This window comes from Salvelinus fontinalis, chromosome 15 (genome assembly GCF_029448725.1).
Source record: "Salvelinus fontinalis isolate EN_2023a chromosome 15, ASM2944872v1, whole genome shotgun sequence".
Lineage (NCBI taxonomy): Eukaryota > Metazoa > Chordata > Actinopteri > Salmoniformes > Salmonidae > Salvelinus > Salvelinus fontinalis.
The window spans coordinates 9,321,214-9,341,845 of record NC_074679.1 but is presented as its reverse complement, the minus strand read 5'-3'; the positions used below and the strand labels follow the sequence as shown (position 1 = coordinate 9,341,845).

The 20,632-nt window shown below is 41.9% G+C and overlaps 2 protein-coding genes across 6 annotated transcripts in view; one reads left to right on the top strand and one right to left on the bottom strand.

Annotated features, from left to right (window-relative positions):
* LOC129811388 (oocyte zinc finger protein XlCOF6.1-like) overlaps positions 1-8,715 on the bottom strand; it is a 36,448-nt gene extending 27,733 nt beyond the window's left edge. Inside the window, exon 1 of the mRNA XM_055862655.1 lies at positions 8,098-8,715. The gene's annotated coding sequence lies outside the window, so the exon portion shown is untranslated. The remainder of the gene's footprint in view (positions 1-8,097) is intronic.
* LOC129811387 (zinc finger protein 585A-like) lies at positions 672-19,353 on the top strand. 5 transcript variants are annotated; one of them, XM_055862651.1, is made up of 5 exons: positions 672-972; positions 3,251-3,325; positions 11,133-11,850; positions 13,306-13,537; positions 13,955-19,353. In XM_055862651.1, exons 3-5 carry the CDS (start codon positions 11,422-11,424, stop codon positions 16,603-16,605), a joined length of 3,312 nt encoding a protein of 1,103 aa, XP_055718626.1. In that variant the 5' UTR covers positions 672-972; positions 3,251-3,325; positions 11,133-11,421; the 3' UTR covers positions 16,606-19,353. The 5 variants fall into 5 exon arrangements, with proteins under 5 accessions (XP_055718626.1, XP_055718627.1, XP_055718624.1 ...); XM_055862652.1 differs by having other exon boundaries at positions 3,246-3,325; positions 13,345-13,537; XM_055862649.1 differs by having other exon boundaries at positions 3,246-3,325.
* The last annotated feature ends 1,279 nt before the right edge of the window (positions 19,354-20,632 follow it).

Here is a 20,632-nt window from a genome sequence, read left to right as displayed (position 1 = left end):
CTTTCGTCCCCAGACCACTGCAGTGTAAGAATTGTAAAGGATTTGACCATGATTCAAGTGTGTAGACGAACAGAGTATACTATAAAAGGACGACTGTATTTGTGGTGGGGATCATGATCCCAAGTTCCTGGAGTCGCCTGTAGTGACACATCTTGCAATGAGATGCAGTGCCATAGACAACTGCGCCACTACATTGCAATCTAAAAAAGCACCAATTATATTATTATAACACATCTCGCAGTACAATCTCCTTCAGACACACTGCTTGCTAATGACGCACGTCCATCACACAAGGTTCAGGTTTATCAATAATTTAATGAATAATTTTTCGTTCACGTTTTAGAACGCTCCAAAGTAATGAATGTTCCTTACTTTTCTGATTGAGGCCCACACCATCCGTGTGGATATAGCGCCATCTACTGTACACATACTGATATTAAAAATAGGGAATTTGTTGCGTTCATTGCCACGGTTATAAACTGTACGCACAAGTCTCAAAGAACTCGAAGAAGCTAGACAGTATTGTGGCTGCAGCAGAAAAGTTTTTGGGACTCAAAGATTTTACATCGAAAGACTTGCAAGGGGTACTGATGCTGGAAGACCCCCCCCCCCCCCATGTACCCCTTGAGCATGTGTAGGGATCAGAACAATTTTATAGATTTATTTTTAACAGAAAAGCTGTTCGATTTATTAATTTAATTTTTGTAGTTTTTTGGAAGTTCAGTTTTTTGGGGGAATCCTGTTTCCGACCCGCATAGGATGTGGCGGGATGCACAGTCCATTGTGTGATCGCCTATATACCAGGGATAGAAGAAGAGGTACTCTTTAATTTCTTTCTAAAGAAGAAGAAGAAGCAGCAGCTACCGGAAATGAGTATTTGCTTGCGATCAGTTCAAATTTGAGCATGGCAATGAGGGCATTTCCACGAGTTCGACTGATTTAAGATTCATACATGCTTAAAACGTTAATATGGTGAGTTATTCAACTAGCTATATACAGTTTTGTGCAAAACTTTAATATAGATGTGTTTATTCGGTATGAATATGATGCACGCTAGCGAGTAGTTAGCTAACGTTAGCATGTCTTGTGAACAAAATGGGGGACGTACATTGTTTTATTTTTTTGTATAAATGTGAAGACATTGTTGTCTTAACAAAATTATGTAGCTTCAAATTATGACATAGGCCTATTGTTAAAATGATGCTGTAAAGGTATACACCCGAACATAATTCTCAACTCCATGATATGTAGTTCAGTGGCGTAGCGATTAGTTTTGGCAGTGTCGTATACTATACTTTACAGTCGTCAGTCGTCACATAGAATGGAGTAATTTTTAAAGCGACGGATTGCAGCACCCAAAGAAAATGCCGCCTTATCGCAGGACAAACAAAGGTACATAGTATCGAGTTACTGACTCGATCCCAGTATGCAAAAAAAAAGGCCTCCCGCTTGCTATTTGTTGTCTCCTTCCATACGCCCAAGGCTATACATTCCTTTTCCTTTAAGAAGTGATTTGTGTCTGGCGGGGAACCACCACCCAGAGAACCGCAATAAGCCCTATGTAAACCATTTAGCCGTGGGTTAAGTTGAACTTTGTGACACATGGGCCGTCTGTGTATTGGTTTGACTCCCTGAAAATAACCCTACAACAATATAGCCGGCTTCACCCAACAACCAACACTTTCCAGTCCACAAAGGCATATGTATAATCTCCAGCTCTACCAGACCTAAAGTGAAATGTGACCCTCACTATCAAATATTCTGAATCTAACTTTTGTCTTAACTGCACCATATTCCTGCTGTGTCAAGTGGTAGATTTCATGGCAGTCCTCTGGAACTTAGGTATGTGGTGCGGTTCGGACAAAAGTGGGATTGAGGTTTATTTGATAGGGAGACATTTCACTTTACATCCGGTAAGTAGAGTTCCTAGAGATTATACATAAGCCTTTGTTGAAAGGAAATGTTATTTTGGTGAAGCCGGCTATATTGTGGTAGTTTATTTTCCATCGCCAGCCACGAGAACGATGCACAACTCAGGGGGTCCAACCAATACAGACTCCCGTCATAGGCGGAAATCCCAGGGGGGACGGGGGGGACACGACCCCCCCATCCCGGGGAAAATATGATTTGTCCCCCCCAATATATCACTGTAAACATAACTATGTAATTTCAATAATATTAATAATACGCAATGAAAGCACTTGTACTGATTATAGACACTTAATAGCGCGTTTTTAAATTTCACAAGATTGCGACCCCCCCGCCCTTTGCCTCACAATGGTTTGATCCACTGCCAGTTCTTTAGCTGGCAAGGTAATAGAGAGTTCGTATCTACTGTCCGAAAGGCACTCAATGTACGTAACTGACGTGAGGTAATCCAGTCAATCGCGCCTTAGCAATGTATATATTTTTTTCATGTTGCAGGGTTCACACACTAGCTGAATTTGCAGAGCTAGCGCGCAAACTAAAGCAAACATTAACTATCAAGCTAGCTAGTACCTATTCCATTTATGTGGCGTTCATGTGACACATTGTACATTTTTGAACTTGAGAAATACTGCACCAAACACTGTAGCTAGATGTAAAATTATGACTAAAACACCCTTGGGGAAAAAATCAAGAAATCTGTAATTAATTGATGTTATCATATACCCTTTACAAATGACTTCAGGATAGGCGTCGTCAAAGATGAAATATTTGCTATCGTCAGTTTATTCCAAGATTAGCATGCAGCTGTAGTGCTTCAAAGTCCCTGTGATAAGGTTAGCGATAAACTGAAGTCCAAACTGAACAAAACTACACTCTCTTATACCATTGTCTTAAATATATTTAATGGTCTCGTTGCAAAAGCTAAATTGTCGCTAGTGAATTTTTTATTTTTTTCACCTTTAACCAGGTAGCAAAGATTATAGCAAACACCACAGAAACGGAATTGGTGCTCGCTAGCTTTGCAAATTCAGCTATTGTTGGAAGCCTGCCAATATGAAACAAACTATGTTAAAATTTCAAAACGTTGCAGCATGTGTTGTGTAAATGTGTGTGTGCAGCTAGACCGGTCAGCCAGCCAGCCAGGTAGAAAAATGTCAGAAAAAAGTAAAAAGACGGACATCAGAGTATTTTTCAGTACACCAAAACGCAAAGTAAGAACTCTAGTAGCCTAATATCTCAAAGACCAGTTGATAAAATGTTCATAAGAAAGAAGTGAAATGCTAATGGAAATATTTCACAATGATGTCATTGGGCAGAGCAGGCAACAGATGGCACACAGACAGCAGAGCTGGGGACAGATATGCAGGGACAGACTGGCAGAGACAGGGAGTCTCAGGTAAGTTTGAGTCTTTGTTTGGCAAGATTATGAAAGGTTCTCAATTTTTTTGATTTGTAAAATAGGGACATAATTGGAAAATGCCATGAATACCCCCACTCTCAATTTAAACTGGTGACTGAACCAAGATTTGTTTAAGGCAATGGTATTGCTGTTGTGATTAATTGTGTAGTTTTGGGTACCGGTAGTTAGGAGTACAGCAAACACCTTATTTCTTTTCTAGGAGACAGACTGTGAGTCAGTGAGGGTGGTGAAAGGGAAAGAGCCAAGGAGAGAGACTTGAGGACAGTGTCACAGCCACGGCAGGACCAGGTGTCACCCTTGTTGCCAGCAGCACCAGTATAGGGGACAGTGGCACAGCATCGTCCAGTTACCTCAGTGATGACACAAAACCATATCAGCCACACCCACAATTTATAGAACCGCAAACTCTTGCAAACGTTTCAAGAGAGAGGAACACTGCACTGATAAGGAACATTGCTATAACTATTATTATTAGTAGTATTATAATGATTTAAACAAGTTGGGACAACCCTTCAGTTAACTACTGTACCTAACAATTATCCAGTAGTAGTGATTATGGTCCCTCAATATACATTTAACATATTACAACATAGTCTATGTGTTACAGCACTACTTTTGGTGTCCCCCTCAGGAATTGCTCCTGAGAAAATTTCATGTAATTGTCCCCTCCAAGGTTGATATCAGATTTTCGCCCCTGACTCCCGTTGTTTCCCGAAGCTAGGTTAATTTGTAACACAATAGTAAGGTAGATCTCTCCATATCAAACTCTGCCTGCCACCTTCCAGCTAACTGCTGTTTTTGTTGTGATTTTGATTTATTTGCCCATTTCCAGACATACAACCACACATGTGGACACAATGAATTTAAAATCAATTGAAGATGACAGTGATACACCAAATCGTTTAGTTTTAAGACGATTTATGTACGTGATTTATTCATTATGCCCTGTAATAGCTTACATTTTTGTCATAGATTTTTATATACTAGGCTATATTTGAGGCAATAGCAAATGTTCCTTACAGGGTGTTAATTTGTTGAAGAGATACCACTCCCTAAACGGCCTCACCCACTGGAAGAAAATGGATCACTGTCATTAAAGCAGAACTGAACTTGAGAATCTACTTCTCTTGTTGAAAACAGCATATGTGACATCGATATTAGTAGGAAACATTTATTCTACTGCCAAAATTCACTTATTTGCTAGTAGGGTTAATTTTGGTCATAGAGTCAGTATCTTCCAAAACTGATATTTGAGTACGAGAGGTCATCAGGACTTAGTTGAGGGTTGGGTTTTGATTTCAACAATGCCCACTAATAGGGGATACACAGCTGGGTTTTGATTTCAACAATGCCCACTAATAGGGGATACACAGCTGGGTTTTGATTTCAACAATGCCCACTAATAGGGGATACACAGCTGGGTTTTGATTTCAACAATGCCCACTAATAGGGGATACACAGCTGGGTTTTGATTTCAACAATGCCCACTAATAGGGGATACACAGCTGGGTTTTGATTTCAACAATGCCCACTAATAGGGGATACACAGCTGGGTTTTGATTTCAACAATGCCCACTAATAGGGGATACACAGCTGGGTTTTGATTTCAACAATGCCCACTAATAGGGGATACACAGCTGGGTTTTGATTTCAACAATGCCCACTAATAGGGGATACACAGCTGGGTTTTGATTTCAACAATGCCCACTAATAGGGGATACACAGCTGGGTTTTGATTTCAACAATGCCCACTAATAGGGGATACACAGCTGGGTTTTGATTTCAACAATGCCCACTAATAGGGGATACACAGCTGGGTTTTGATTTCAACAATGCCCACTAATAGGGGATACACAGCTGGGTTTTGATTTCAACAATGCCCACTAATAGGGGATACACAGCTGGGTTTTGATTTCAACAATGCCCACTAATAGGGGATACACAGCTGGGTTTTGATTTCAACAATGCCCACTAATAGGGGATACACAGCTGGGTTTTGATTTCAACAATGCCCACTAATAGGGGATACACAGCTGGGTTTTGATTTCAACAATGCCCACTAATAGGGGATACACAGCTGGGGATTGATTTCAACAATGCCCACTAATAGGGGATACACAGCTGGGTTTTGATTTCAACAATGCCCACTAATAGGGGATACACAGCTGGGTTTTGATTTCAACAATGCCCACTAATAGGGGATACACAGCTGGGGATTGATTTCAACAATGCCCACTAATAGGGGATACACAGCTGCGGATTACGTGCTATCCAATCCTACCGCAGAACAAAGACAGCTACCCAGACAATGGGGCTCTACTCTCACTTTTTAAGGACCACATGTGCACTTAAGTTGAAAAATGTAGGGACACACAAAGAAATTTAGGAGCACAATGGAAAATATTTCAGGTAATAAAGCTAGAATCCTTAATTTTGTATATAAAAAATTTCCAGGTCGCACAGCAAAATATTTTGGCGTATATGCAATTAAAATGATGGACAACCACCCCTGGACAACACATTGTAAATTTTTGAACTTGAGAAATAGAAATACTGCACCAAACACTGTAGCTAGATGTAAAATTATGACTAAAACACCCTTGTGGAAAAAATCAAGAAATCTGTAATTAATTGATGTTATCATATACCCGTTACAAATGACTTTATGAAATGTTGCCTGTAAAAAATAAATAAAAATCAGGCCGTTTTTAAGAACCCAATTCATAGTCCCATTGTTGCCAGGATAGGCCCTATGCTTTTATTGCCTCCTGGAAATAATTCACCAATACATTTCTTGCTTTCTTGGTAGTCCAACAAATATTGCTGTTAGGTTGTAAATCACAGCTGGCCTTGTACGTTGCTTGCTTCCTCCAGCCATTCGGGATGGACTGTTTCAGTTGGGAAAAGCATTGGCAGGCAAGCTGCAGAAATGCAAAGCAGGCTACTATTTCCCCATCGTTTATCAGTGCAGTTTGTCGGCCAACTACAAGAAGATAAAGTTTGAGGGTTTATCTACTGTTCCCTGTTCCCTTGTTAGCTCATCTCTCTCTGGCTAACAGTTTCTTGTTGTGCATAACTGAGGGAGCTTACCTAATCATGGTGGTTTGATCAACAGGACTGTAAAGTTCAGAAATGTAAGAGGACTCTTGTGAAATGTACATGTTTGCGGAAAGCCATTCAATTGTAATTTTTGGCGAATGCTTTCTAATGAGCTGAAGTCTGTGTAGAGTCCGGTTCTGGACAAGACTACAATGCGTTTTATTTACTGCAGTGTCTATTAATTGTCCAAACGCACGGCCGCTTTCCCAGTCTATATTGCTGTAGACCACACCCCTAAGACTGAAGTCAAATTTTTCTTAATGTGCAGAAGAAAAGCGTATGCAGAATTGGTTAGTTTAGTCTCTGTTGGGTGAAATTGTCTGTGGTTGGAGGTAGGCTACACTCTGCCAAAACTCATTGCCTCGTCACTAAACTCGTAGTTTACACTGTAGCTGTGGTCTAGGTTGCCTGGTTTCTGTGTCTAGTTTTAAAGCCTACACCCACCGTGCCAGCTCTTTGCTGATCCATGCCTCTGCCTGTTTGGCAACACTTTTCAAATGTCTGACTGTATATCCATAATCAGTAGAAGGTTTTGATGAAGAGGTTGTTTGGGCCGCCGAGCAATGCCCAAGAAATAATTAAATCCAATTTATTAGATTATATCACCCCCCCCACCCCCCTCCAAAAAACAAAAACAAACATGGGTTCTGTGTTGTCTTCTCACTTTGCGCGCACACGCGCCTGTGTTCCGCGCGCGCCTGTGTTTCACGCGTTTGTCCTAGCTACGTTTCATAACGGTTTGTACAGAACAACGCATTTCCCCAAAACATTCTTGAACAGACTGAGGTACGTGTGGTGGGATGTGGCTTGAAGCAGGCAGTGACGTATTTAAAGGATAGCGGCCATGCTGACAGCGTCCCACGACCCAACCCCCTCGTTTTGAAATGGCCGTTAAGAACACCACCGTTTCTGTTCAATTGAACGCTGCTGTACTTTGTTTCGTACTGAACACAGCTCATGCATCATACCACTGCAGACAGGAAGCAGACAAGCAGTTGAACGGAGCGTGTGCAAGCCAAAATTGACATCCATGTTTTGATTTAGCTTCTAACAATTGGATGTAATTCTTTCCTGGCCACCGGTCGGCGATGCCACAGACTACAAAGTGGGAAAAGCGTTTCTGAACAGGCAGACGGACACGGTCTCGAACTATGTCTATAGTAGGTGGGCTAATGTTATACAGCTAGACAGACATCCTATTTATCAACCTAAACGGGTCTCAACTAATGATATTTTTTGGCCAATATCCAATATTTTCCTTGCCAAAACAAAAAAGAGACCGATATTTACCATTTTAGCTGCCTCTTTAAGCATTCTAGTACAGTTAACTATTTAACACACACATGGACACAGCGGTCTAAGACACTGCATCTCAGTGCAAGACGTGTCACTACAGTCCCTGGTTCGAATCCAGGCAGTATCACATCCGTCTGTGATTGTGTGCCACCCTATGGGACTCCCAATTGGCCCAGCGTCGTCTGGGTTTGGCCGGGGTAGGCCGTCATTGTAAATAAGAATGTGTTCTTAACTGCCTAGTTGCCTAGTTAAATAAAGGTTACAATCATACTGACCAAAAAGTTATATTGTTGGCATTTACGTATGTCCCCATTACCAGTAAAACACCATCAAAACCCATTTCTTTCACTTACTTGCTGTGCTGTTTTGTTGTTCATTTGTTCAGTCGTTTCATTCTCAACCAGGATTTCATCATGTCAAACAGTGAAGTTTCAGCTCTGTCTGTGGCATCTCTTCCTCGGTGTGGACTGTCACTGTTCGTTTCCATCTTGTCCAGCTGTGAATGTAACATTTCAAGTAAAACCGGTTTCTTGTCTGCATCGAAGTAGAGGGTACTTGTACCTAGCGTCGAGCATGGTGGCGACACGGTGAAGGGAGAATGTCACCGGATCGCTTGTTCTCCCAGCCTGTTGGCAGTTTTGTTGAGCAGGTGTTTCAGTGCCATTACCAAGGTCTGCTGCAGGAGCAGTTGATGAGCTTATTTCTCCAGTCAGTTGTTTGAATGGCGCTAGCTAGTGTGTTCATGTTCTCAAATGCCATTGAAATAGCAGCAGCTGTATGACAACCAGCATATTCATGAGCATGCAATACGAGTTACCTCAGTACGAAGTCCTCGACGACCCACTGTGCTGTCACACTCAGCATGCTCAATGGGGCTGATATTGCTCGTTCAAATGTCAGTTGTGAGGCTAATAGCAGTGACGCTATTACTGTGTAACGTCGGTGGGGCAACATCTGGAAAGTAGTGCAGTTGGTATTGGAGTTGCACATTTCGGGGAAAATGTCCGTGGGAATATATTGGATTTAAAGGAAACATATGCAAATTAATATTAATACCATTAAAATATAATGTTTTTTGCTTTGGATATATTTATCATAACATATGGAGACAAACATAAACCTTTTACCTTGTCACAAGTAATTGGAAAATTATTAAATAGAAAAGGGGGGAAAACGATTTAGTTACGCATTGAACTTTAATTAAATGAGTTAACTCTTCACATGATTTCACTGAACAACGAAAGGGAATATTGAATCATCCCCAATGATCTATCCCATCTTCCATAAACATTTTCAACATAATCTGTAAAATGATGGTCAAGAAACTAAAGCTTTGGTTGTCTTCCTCTCAGGCTTCCATGTCTTCTCCCGGGACCTCCTCAATGTACACCTTTTGAACATCAGACTCTGAGGCCTCATCTTCACTGTCACTTTCCAACCTTGTTGAGGATGGCTCGTTATCAGGCTCAAAAAGCCTCAAATTTGCACAAATGGCCACCAATTTTTCAACCCTTGTATTGCTTTGAACATTTGAACATTCAGAAATCTCTTCCAATAAGTACACATTGCCTGTGAGCATCAATACACAGCTCGAGCAAGATGTTCATGAGCATTTCTCTGACTACTTTCCTCCATTGAGTCAACTTCTGATTCCAGGAGTACCATGAGCTGTTGCTATCCATAAAGTGTCTGATTCATCATTTTCACCTCGAATAGAAGTAGAGGGTCAGAGGTTGCTTGTCGTGAGCGGAACTTTATGCACTTGGCCAGATGATTCTGCATATTTGTTGCATTCTTCACACATGATTTGGCACAGTATTTGCAAATGTACACAGCTTTTCCTTCTACATTAGCTGCAGTGACATGTCTCCACACATCAGATGGTGCCCATGGCATTATCCTGTTTTAGAATAAATAAATACATTTCCATGTACAGAAATAGTTAAGCAGTTAGATTAAACAACTCCTTTGTAAGATACATTTTTTTAAATGAAACATGTATGGAAACAGGTGAATTAACACTCAGTTAGCAGGCTCAAAAAGCAAGATAAAACCCACATGGTTGCAAAAACTAACTAGCAGAAATTGTTAAGTTAGAAATGATTTAAACACACTATGTGTAGGCTACTATTTACTAGTTAACCAAAAATCATGCGTCATATAAAAGATTTAAACCCACCCAATATTGTAATCAAAACTTACCAGAAAGCTTGTAGTCCTTGGCTCAGACAGTGTAGTAGTAGCTCAATAGCATCTCATTAGTGTGCAAGATCTTGAGAATCAGCTGTACATGTGATGGAAGAATGTTCTGTTCATGTGATCTAAGAATGCACTGTGCATGCAGAGGGTTGCAATTCCATTGAATTGGGGATAGTTTAACCAAAATATGCCACAAGACTGACAATTACCTCATGTGTATCCCACGAAAAAAGCTTCACTGTCATAAGCTAACTTTTTTTGATGAATTTAAGCAGAATTCCCCTAATTCCAGGGCTTAACTTCCCACGGAAAATTTCCTGAAATTGTTTGTGTGCACCGGTGCTCGACCAGTCGGCGAAAGCCAACATCACGACAGAGAACGGTTGATTGTCAAGGGCAATGAGTTCTATCTTGGCGTTTTTTAATGGATTTAGTCTTTGACTTGTCTCGCTGAAATGTTCATACTCTTTCAAATGACTGCTGGACTTGTTGACTGCTCGAGCCACACAGCAGACATTGTGGGCTAGGTTAGGAATGCTGTGTTGCACGTGTAGCGCTAAATGTTACGCGTTGTTACGTCAGGTACCTACGTTTATAGGTATGCACTTCAGCTTTGACATCGGTTTTGCACATCGGTGTTAAACTAGACATCGTGCCGATGGCATTTGTAGTTAATATCGTCCGATTTCTGATATGTTCGCCGATATATCGTGCACCCCTACTATCAACCTAGACGGCCTATCAACCTAGACTATGGTGAAAATTAGATGACTTTATGAAGTGATTTCTATCTCTGGCGGGTTGATTTGCATTTGAAAGTGGGCGCCCCGCCAGTATGAGCAAGTCTGCTGTTGCCAGAATCACTTTGGAGGGGGGCCTGCCTGCTGAGAGGTCTGGGTATGGTGAAAAATGAGATGCATTTAATTTCCCCATTGTAAAGTATGACTGGTGGCCCACATTAGATGGAATGCACATTAGAATGTACCTTTTCCAACCCAACATTGAATGGGTCGAGGGGTGGAATGGGTCGAGGGATAGCAGAATAAAAAAAGATTGTAGGAGACTATTACCTCGTTCTAACATGTTGCTAATCAATATAATAATAGTTCATGTTTGAGTGTACTGACTACCTTTTTATAAACTCAGAGTTGGCTTACATTGAGTTTTCTTTGTGTGTTCTAATTTTAAGGACAGCGGGACATACTCATCCTGCTCCTCTCCTTCGATGCTGGAAGCAGCACTCGGACTGATCTTCATGTGAGCACAGGCGCAGAAGAAAAGCTGGAGAAGACAAGTTTTTCTATCTCTGGCGAGTTGATTTGCAGCTAAAAGCGCCAGAATCGCTTTGGCAGGCCGCATGCCTGCTGAGTGCTAGTTGCTAATTGGGGATTGTGAGAAATTTGAAGAGTAACCAGCTGGCAAGTCATCATTTACCAAACTGACTATTGCCTTGTTTACCACTTGAATAGGAGAAAAAAATGAGTCCAGAGAGGGAAACGTTGTTGGATGACATAGCACTGAGTTTATGGACTTTAACTGAGGATAATTTACGTTATCTATGTGAGCGGTGTGGAATATGTGTCAAAGATGGGTCTGAAGTCAAAGGAGAGAGTCGACGCTCATTGCGTCGTAAAATACTGGAGGAATATTGTGAGAATGCTGATCTAACAGAATCCGAGGAGCAGGGAATGTCTCGCTTACTACAACTGAAAGAAGACATCACCGGAATAGAGGAAGAGGCTAGCGTTGTACCCGCGAGTCCCAGCCAATCAGCGACAGCGGGCAGCTCACAAGCATGCTGCCATGGAGAACAGAATGAAGAGAGTGGGGGTTGGTTTCCCAGCAGGCAGCTGGAGGCAGAGCCAGTTCCACATTGGCTCATTATACCACAGCAGAGAGTGAGGGGGGTGAGTTCCGTTTATAAAGACTTGAACATACATGAACGGATAGATCTGAATCAGGAAGGTTAACTGGGCCTCAGCAGCGTAGGTCCTAGCGCATCGGGTTGAAAAATGGACTGTTAAAGGGAAATGGAACATAGAACCAGTGGCTCTGTTTTTACCACGTAATTGCAAAGAGTGAACTTGTTCAAACAGTCACAATTTCACACACAAACAGGGTGAGGAAACCGACTGCTAACCTACTTAACAACCGACTGCTAACCTGCTTAACAACCGACTGCTAACCTGCTTAACAACCGACTGCTAACCTGCTTAACAACCGACTGCTACCTTGCTGCTAACCTGCTTAACAACCGACTGCTACCTTGCTGCTAACCTGCTTAACAACCGACTGCTACCTTGCTGCTAACCTGCTTAACAACCGACTGCTACCTTGCTGCTAACCTGCTTAACAACCGACTGCTACCTTGCTGCTAACCTGCTTAACAACCGACTGCTACCTTGCTGCTAACCTGCTTAACAACCGACTGCTACCTTGCTGCTAACCTGCTTAACAACCGACTGCTACCTTGCTGCTAACCTGCTTAACAACCGACTGCTACCTTGCTGCTAACCTGCTTAACAACAGACTGCTAACCTGCTGCTAACCTGCTTAACAACCGACTGCTAACCTGCTTAACAACCGACTGCTAACCTGCTGCTAACCTGCTTAACAACCGACTGCTAATCTGCTGCTAACCTGCTTAACAACCGACTGCTAACCTGCTGCTAACCTGCTTAACAACCGACTGCTAACCTGCTTAACAACCGACTGCTAACCTGCTGCTAACCTGCTTAACAACCGACTGCTAACCTGCTGCTAACCTGCTTAACAACCGACTGCTAACCTGCTGCTAACCTGCTTAACAACCGACTGCTAACCTGCTTAACAACCGACTGCTAACCTGCTGCTAACCTGCTGCTAACCTGCTTAACAACCGACTGCTAACCTGCTTAACAACCGACTGCTAACCTGCTTAACAACCGACTGCTAACCTGCTTAACAACCGACTGCTAACCTGCTTAACAACCGACTGCTAACCTGCTTAACAACCGACTGCTAACCTGCTTAACAACCGACTGCTAACCTGCTTAACAACCGACTGCTAACCTGCTGCTAACCTGCTTAACAACCGACTGCTAACCTGCTTAACAACCGACTGCTAACCTGCTGCTAACCTGCTTAACAACCGACTGCTAACCTGCTGCTAACCTGCTTAATAACCGACTGCTACCTTGCTGCTAACCTGCTTAACAACCGACTGCTACCTTGCTGCTAACCTGCTTAACAGCCGACTGCTAACCTGCTGCTAACCTGCTTAACAACCGACTGCTACCTTGCTGCTAACCTGCTTAACAACCGACTGCTACCTTGCTGCTAACCTGCTTAAAATTGTGTTCCCCTTCGGTGTGTGTTTTTAGAACGGTGAAGATGAACCCAACTCGTCTCTTTCTTTCAAGTCTGAGACCAAATGTACAGAGTCACTGGGTCCTGGTTGTGACGGAGGGCAGCAGGCTCCAGAGACGGCGTCTTGGCAGACTCTAAAGAGGTTAACAGTGCTGCTGGAGGACTGCAGGTTTATGCCGGGCCAGAGAGTCAACATCAAAGCAGAAGAGGAGGAGGAGGAGATTATTTCTGTCTTGGCTGATGATGGTATGAACAGGACAAGTGCATTGAAAACCCACTACAGGTGGTGATGAAGTTGCATTGTGTTTATGGCATGTCTTCAGTAAAAATGATTTAAAAAATATATATATATATATTTGACCCTGAATCCTTGGGTTTCTTGTCCAATCGCTGGAAGTGCACTTCAGAGGAGTTGGGGAAACATGCTCTACAACATATCCTATCCCCAAGTTATTGATTCCTAGATATAGTAGAACTGTCTGTGGAATACAGGGTGGGCTCCCAAAATACTTAATAGAAGTTCTCTTTATGCTGTTTTATTCTGTTTAATGACTTTTTTATACATCTACTGCTCTAATGCCGACTGTGTTCAACAATTGATATGGTGTAACGTGTTTCAGCAGCTGACATGTTTTTTTTTTTCTTCTGTCGTCATTCGTACAGGAAAGAGCTCCGAGTCCTCAAGACCCCAAGACAAGACATCTCACAGTTCTCAACGTGAGAAGAGCTCCACAAAACTATCACGTCTTAAACGGCACCTGCACTCTGGAGAGACGCCGTCCCACTGTTCAGGTAGCAAAGAAAGTGTCTCTACTGTGACGTTGTCAAAGAGACCCGAGACAGTCCATCCTAAAGAGAAGTGTCAGGGCTGCGGGAGAAGTTTCTCGTCATCAGGATGTATCAGGAAACACATGCCGTTGTTCCGTTCAGGAGAGAAACCCTTCCACTGCCTAGAGTGTAGTAGAAAGTACACCAGATCAGATCATATGGTTATATGCTCTGGTGTGAGACCTTACCAATGCCCTGACTGTGAAAAACAATGTCAGGAAGTATCACATGCTTTAGTAAAAAGTTCTGATCCTAATCATGTGTTAGTACATTCTGGAGAGAAATTGTATCAATACCCTTACTGTGAGAAGACTTTCACCGCATCAGACCATACTCAACAGCTGTACACACACACTGGAGAGACACCTTACTGTTGTTCAGATTGTAATTCATATTTCGTTAATGCGTTACAATTTAAGAGACATAAGCAAGAGCACACTGGAGAGAAGCCTCACGTCTGCTCCAAATGTGATATTTGTTTCTTTATAGAAGAGGACTTAAAAGCACATGAAATGATTCACACAGAGAAGCTTCACCCCTGTTCGGACTGTGGGCAAACATTTATTACAGCGCGGTATTTAACCAAACACAAGAGGATACATTTACGGATTAAGCCTTTCCGTTGCACCCAATGTGACAAGGGGTACACCAATTCAGATCAGCTAAAAGTTCATACGATGACGCATACTGGGGAGCGGCCTTACCAATGTGGTCAATGTAAGAAGAGTTTTAAAACCAAGCCGCATCTTAAATACCACCTGTTAATTCATGAGGTAGGGATGTTTCACCACTGCCCTGACTGTGATCAAAGGTTCTCTGCTGAGGAAACTTTAAAAGAACACATGCAGTTACACACGGGAGAGAAACCTTTCCACTGTCTGCAATGTGAGAAGACGTACAGTACTTCAGATGGATTAAAAGAACATATGATGACTCATACTGATTCTGATGGGTCACCAAGTACCAGAAATGTAGAAGAACAATGTCAGGAAATGCATGCTGTCGAACAGAGTTCCAATATTAATCAACACCCGCGTGAACATTCTGTAGAGAACCCTCATCAGTGTCCTCACTGTGAGAAGGGTTTCTCAAAACAATCGTATCTTAAAGAGCACTTGCTTTTACACGCTTGTGAGATGCCTTACCAGTGTAAGAAAAGTTATCCGACTTCCAGAAGATTAAAAGATCATAAGGCAAACTCTCAAATAGAAAGGCCTTGTATTTGTTCTGACTGTGGAAAGAGCTTTGCTCAACTACGCAGCCTTACTAGGCACCAGCAAATACACACTGGGGAAAAGCCTCACCAGTGCCACATCTGTGAGAAGAGTTTCTACAGAAAATCTAATCTTCAACAACACTTGGCAGTACATGCTGGCAAGAAACCTTACCAGTGCTCTCATTGTGAGAAGAATTTCTCAAGACAATTACAACTTAAGATACACATGTACTCACACACTGGAGAGCAAACTTACCATTGTGCCGATTGTAATTCATATTTCCTTTATGCGTTACAATTTAAGAGACATATGCAAGAGCACACTGGAGAGAAGCCTCACCTCTGCGCCGACTGTGGTCTAACCTTCCTTATCGAAGAGGACTTAAAAGCACACGAAAGGATTCACAGAGGAGAGAAGCCTCATCACTGCTCTGACTGTGGGCGAAATTTCTCCTCGGCGGGATGCTTAAAGCAACACAAGCTCTTACATCTGGGACACAAATCTTTCCAATGTGAGCGATGTGATAAGAAGTTCTCAAGATCGATTCAGTTGAAAGTTCATATGTCAAGACACACTGGAGAGAAACCATATCAATGTTCTGACTGTGATAAAAGTTATTGTCTTTCCAACCTCTTACAAAAACATCGTAGTATAACACACAGGGGAGAAAAACCTTACCTTTGCTCTGACTGTGGAAAGTGTTTTGGTTACCGACACCAACTCGTAGTCCACCAGCGAATGCACACCGGGGAAAAGCCTTTTGTCTGCTCTGAGTGTGGAAAACAGTATTCCAATACATGTGGCTTGAAGATACATCAGCGAACACATACTGGCGAGAAACCGTACCAATGTCCTGACTGTGATCAATGTTTCATCCGGGTAGATTCCCTTAAACACCATCAATCATCAACGCATACCGGGAAGTGGCCTTTCAACTGCATTATTTGTGGGAAAGGTTTTTCGTCTAGCTGTGAGCTGAAAGGCCACATGCGCAGTCATAGTGGTGATAAACCTTATCAATGCCCTGTCTGTGAGAAGCGTTTCACGCTCGCGGGAACCTGTCGAAAACACCAGAAAACTCACACGGTGAGAGAGAAACCTCATGCCTGTTCTGAATGCGAAAAGAGTTTTGTAAATGTACAAAGACTAAAGGTACACAAGAGAGTACATACTGGTGAGAAGCCATACCACTGCTCTGACTGTGGGAAGAACTTCACTCAATTGACAAGCTTAAATAGGCACAAGGTCAAACAACACAAAAGGATATAGAAAAAAAGCAGACTGCCTCCTGAGTGGCGCAGTGGTCTAAGGTACCGCAGTGCTAGCTGTGCCACTAGAGATTCTGGGTTTGAGTCCAGGCTCTGTCGCAGCCGGCCGCGACCGTGAGACCCATGTGGTGGCGCACAATTGGCCCAGTGTCGTCCGGGTTAAGGGAGGGTTTGGCCGGCAGGGATATCCTTGTACCATCGTGCCCTAGCGACTCCTGTGACGGGCCGGGCGCAGTGCATGCTGACACGGTTGCCTGGTGTACTGTGTTTCCTCCGATACATTGGTGAGGCTGACTTCTGGGTTGTGGGCATTGTGTCAAGAAGCAGTGTGGTTGGGTTGGGTTTCGGAGGACGCACGTCGCCTCTCCTGAGTCTGTACGGGAGTTGCAGCGATGAGACAAGACTGTAGCTACCAATTGGATACTATGAAAAGGGGGGGAGACTGAACATGGCCAAGGAAAATATCACTGTACTGCTACCATCCTGTTCCTTCAAAGTATTCCCACTCCTTGACTTATTCCACATTTTGTGTTAAAGCCTGAGTTTTTACAGCCTGAATTTAAAATGGATTAAATTGAGACTTTGACACTGGTTCCTAACTCAGTTGCCGGAGAGGAAGAGAACCGCTCTGGGATTTCACCATGAGGCCAACGATGACTTTTAAACAGTTACATAGTTTAGTGGCTCTAATAGCAGAAAACTGAGGATACTAACTTAAATGGCAGTGAAAAGAATGTAGCCTGTACAGAATAAAAAATATTCCAAAACATGCATCCTGTTTGCAACAATGCACTATAGAAATACTTCCAAAAATGTGGCAAAGCAATTAACTTTGTCATGTTTGTCAATACGACACATTACTGAGTACCACTCTGGAAGCATAGTGGTGGCTGTATAATGTTATGGGTATGCTTGTAATTGTTAAGGACTGGGTAGTTTTTCAGGATAAAAAAGAAACGGAATAGAGCTAAGCACAGGCAAAATCCTAGAGAGAACCTGGTTCAGTCTGCTTTCCACCAGACACTGGGAGACAAATTGACCTTTCAGCAGGAATGTTCCTGAGTGGCCGTGTTAGTTTTGACTTAAATCTATGACAAGACCTGAAAAATGGTTGTCATGCAATGCTCAACAACCAATTTGACAGAGCTTGAAGAATTTTGAAAAGGATAACGGGCAAATGTTGAACAATCCAGGGGTGGACTTACACAGAAAGACTCACTGTAATTGCTGCCAAATGTATTTTTTTATTTTGTTTTTTTTTCAGTAAATTTGCTTGCATTTCTAAAGCCATGTTTTCACCTTGACATTTATGGGGCATTGTGTGTAGATGGGTGGAAAATATATTCAATCCATTTTAAAAATGTAGGCTTTACCAAAATGTGGAATAAGTCATGGGGTATGAATACTTTCTGAAGGTACTCGATATGGACTACTTCTGTGTTTTTACAGTACCTTTTGACTACCTAACCTGCACATGTATATCAACCATGTTGTTTTGTATGCTGTTGCTCCACGGTTGACGAGGCTTTTATCTGAACTACAGGAAACTTTATTGACCTGAAATTAGTATTGAATGTAGGTGAAACTAAGTATACTGTATGTTCTTCTATAGAGTGCATGCAAATTAATTGATGATTTAAATCATATGTACTTTGGATGGTGCCCATATTGATCGTGTCTCTGTTTACAAATATTGGGGCATCTGGATAGATGAAAATCTGTCTTTCAATATAAAGCATATTGACGAGTTGAAGAGCTGAGAATATATTTTTTATAAGTAGGTCATGCCTCTCACTAAATAGGAGAAAGCAGATCGTTCGGTCGACGGTCCGACTATGGCGACATCCTCTATATGAACGCAGCTGCCACTTCATTAAAGCCGTGAGATGCAGTTTATCAAAAGCACATTGCTTTATTACGGGCGACAGGTTTTAGTGCTCATCACTGCGTTCTCTACCAAGACGGTTGGTTGGTCCTCTTTGATGTCACGTAGGTTGATAAATTGCTATGTTTTCATTTTGTAAAGTTCAATTTTTACAAAAAGTCCCACTGTACCAAACACAATTACTAACCTTAAGACCTACAGAGTTACTAAACCCAGTCTCAGGGATGGTTAACTCTGGGCATTCCTTTGGTCTCTACAGCTTTCTGATTTCTATATATTTTTATTTATTTTGCACGGTATTTGTGGAACAATCTTCAAGTTGTTTTGATGCCTCTAGGATCTTTAGGGCCTTTTTATTACTGATGAATGTGTGATTTCTTTTATGACCATGTTTTTCTTCCTGCTTGCATTCTGTTTTGTGTTTTCCTGTGTTATTATCTGTAATTCACGGCTCATCTGTAAAAGACACCTTGGTCTCAGTATGACTCCCTGATTTTAATAGAAAGTGTAGTTAAGGTGAGTTAGTCATCACAGTGAAGACACTAGTCTGCATAAATAGGAGAATGTCATGATTTAACTGCATGGTGTAACAACGATTAGCTCCATGACGTAATGATAAGTTACAGGATTTCACCTACAGCTCGAATGTATTCAGTTTAACCCCTTCAGAACGCAGTCTTAACTTTCTTTTCTTTTCTCAACTGATCACAACGATGATTTGACTAAGCTAAGGCCAAGCTAAATTATTTTCCACCTGCCAATTAAAATGTAGAGCTTAATTGTAACAAGGTTGTTTTAGTAGAATTATTTGCCCCATTGTTCTATTTTCAACTTTTTAAAATAAATGTATTTTATCATTTTGAAGGACGAATCTTTTTTTGACATATTTGGAACTTGATTTAATTGTACGTGTTCTTTATCCTGGCTACCACTCTGTCATGCCACTCGGGGTCATATGCCAAACATGCTAGCAGAAACGGATTGGCACCCAGGCTTCACGTTCTGCACTTTTTTTATTTGTATTTTATGCAGGCCCTATGCACATTTTTTTTTAAACAATTCAGCTACAGATGTGGAAACACTGCATTTTAAAATAAAAATATACACTACCGTTCAAAAGTTGGGTCATAAATGTCCTTGTTTTTGAAAGAAAGACAATTGTTCAGTTAAAATAACATCAAATTGATCAGGAATAGTTTAGACATTGTTAATGTTGTAAATTACTATTTTAGCTGGAAAGGGCTGATTTTATTAATGGAATATCAACATGGTTGTACAGAGGGCCATTATCAGCACTCCTGTGTTCCAATGGCACGTTGTGTTAGCTAATCCAAGTTTATAATTTTAAAATGGCTTTGATCATTAGAAAAACCTTTGCTATTGTTAGCACAGCTGGAAACTGTTCTGGTTTACGGAAGCAATAAAACTGGCCTTTTAGACTAGTTGAGTATCTGGAGCATCAGCATTTGTGGGTTTGATTACAGGCTCAAAATAACCAGAAACAAAGAACTTTCTTCTGAAACTCGTCAGTCTATTCTTGTTCTGAGAAATAAAGGCCATTCGATGCGAAAAAATTGCCAAGAAACTGAAGATCTCGTACAACGCTGTGTATTACTTCCTTCACAGAACAGCGCAAACTGGCTCTAACCAGAATAGAAAGAGTGGGAGGCCCCGGTGCACAACTGAGCAAGAGGACAAGTACATTAGTGTCTAGTTTGAGAAACAGACACCTCACAAGTTCTCAGCTGGCAGCTTCATTAAATAGTACCCGCAAAACACCAGTCTCAATGTCAACAGTGAAGAGGCGACTCAGGGATGCTGGCCTTCTAGGCAGAGTTCCTCTGTCCAGTGTCTGTGTTCTTTTGCCCATCTTAATCTTTTTGTTTTATTGGCCAGTCTGAGATGTGACTTTTTCTTTGCAACTCTGCCTGGAAGGCCAGCATCCCGGAGGAAGTGAATCACTCAAGCTGATTGTAACACAACTACTTCCTCTAGAGATATGGATTCTGATCAAAGCTACATTTTGTAGTTTGTCATTCCCGTATATAGTTGGTGCAAGTTGTCAGCTTCCCTTGTTTCAGGATGAACAACCACCCATCTCATACCAGAACTACTAGTCTCTGTAAGAGTAGCAGGTAGCCTA

Coding starts and splice junctions, on each gene's coding strand:
- LOC129811387 (XM_055862650.1), top strand. CDS start 11,422: ATGAGTCCAGAGAGGGAAACGTTGTTGGATGACATAGCACTGAGTTTA. Junction 11,851..13,305: donor CACAGCAGAGAGTGAGGGGG/GTGAGTTCCGTT, acceptor GTGTGTTTTTAG/AACGGTGAAGATGAACCCAA. Junction 13,538..13,954: donor TTCTGTCTTGGCTGATGATG/GTATGAACAGGA, acceptor TCATTCGTACAG/GAAAGAGCTCCGAGTCCTCA.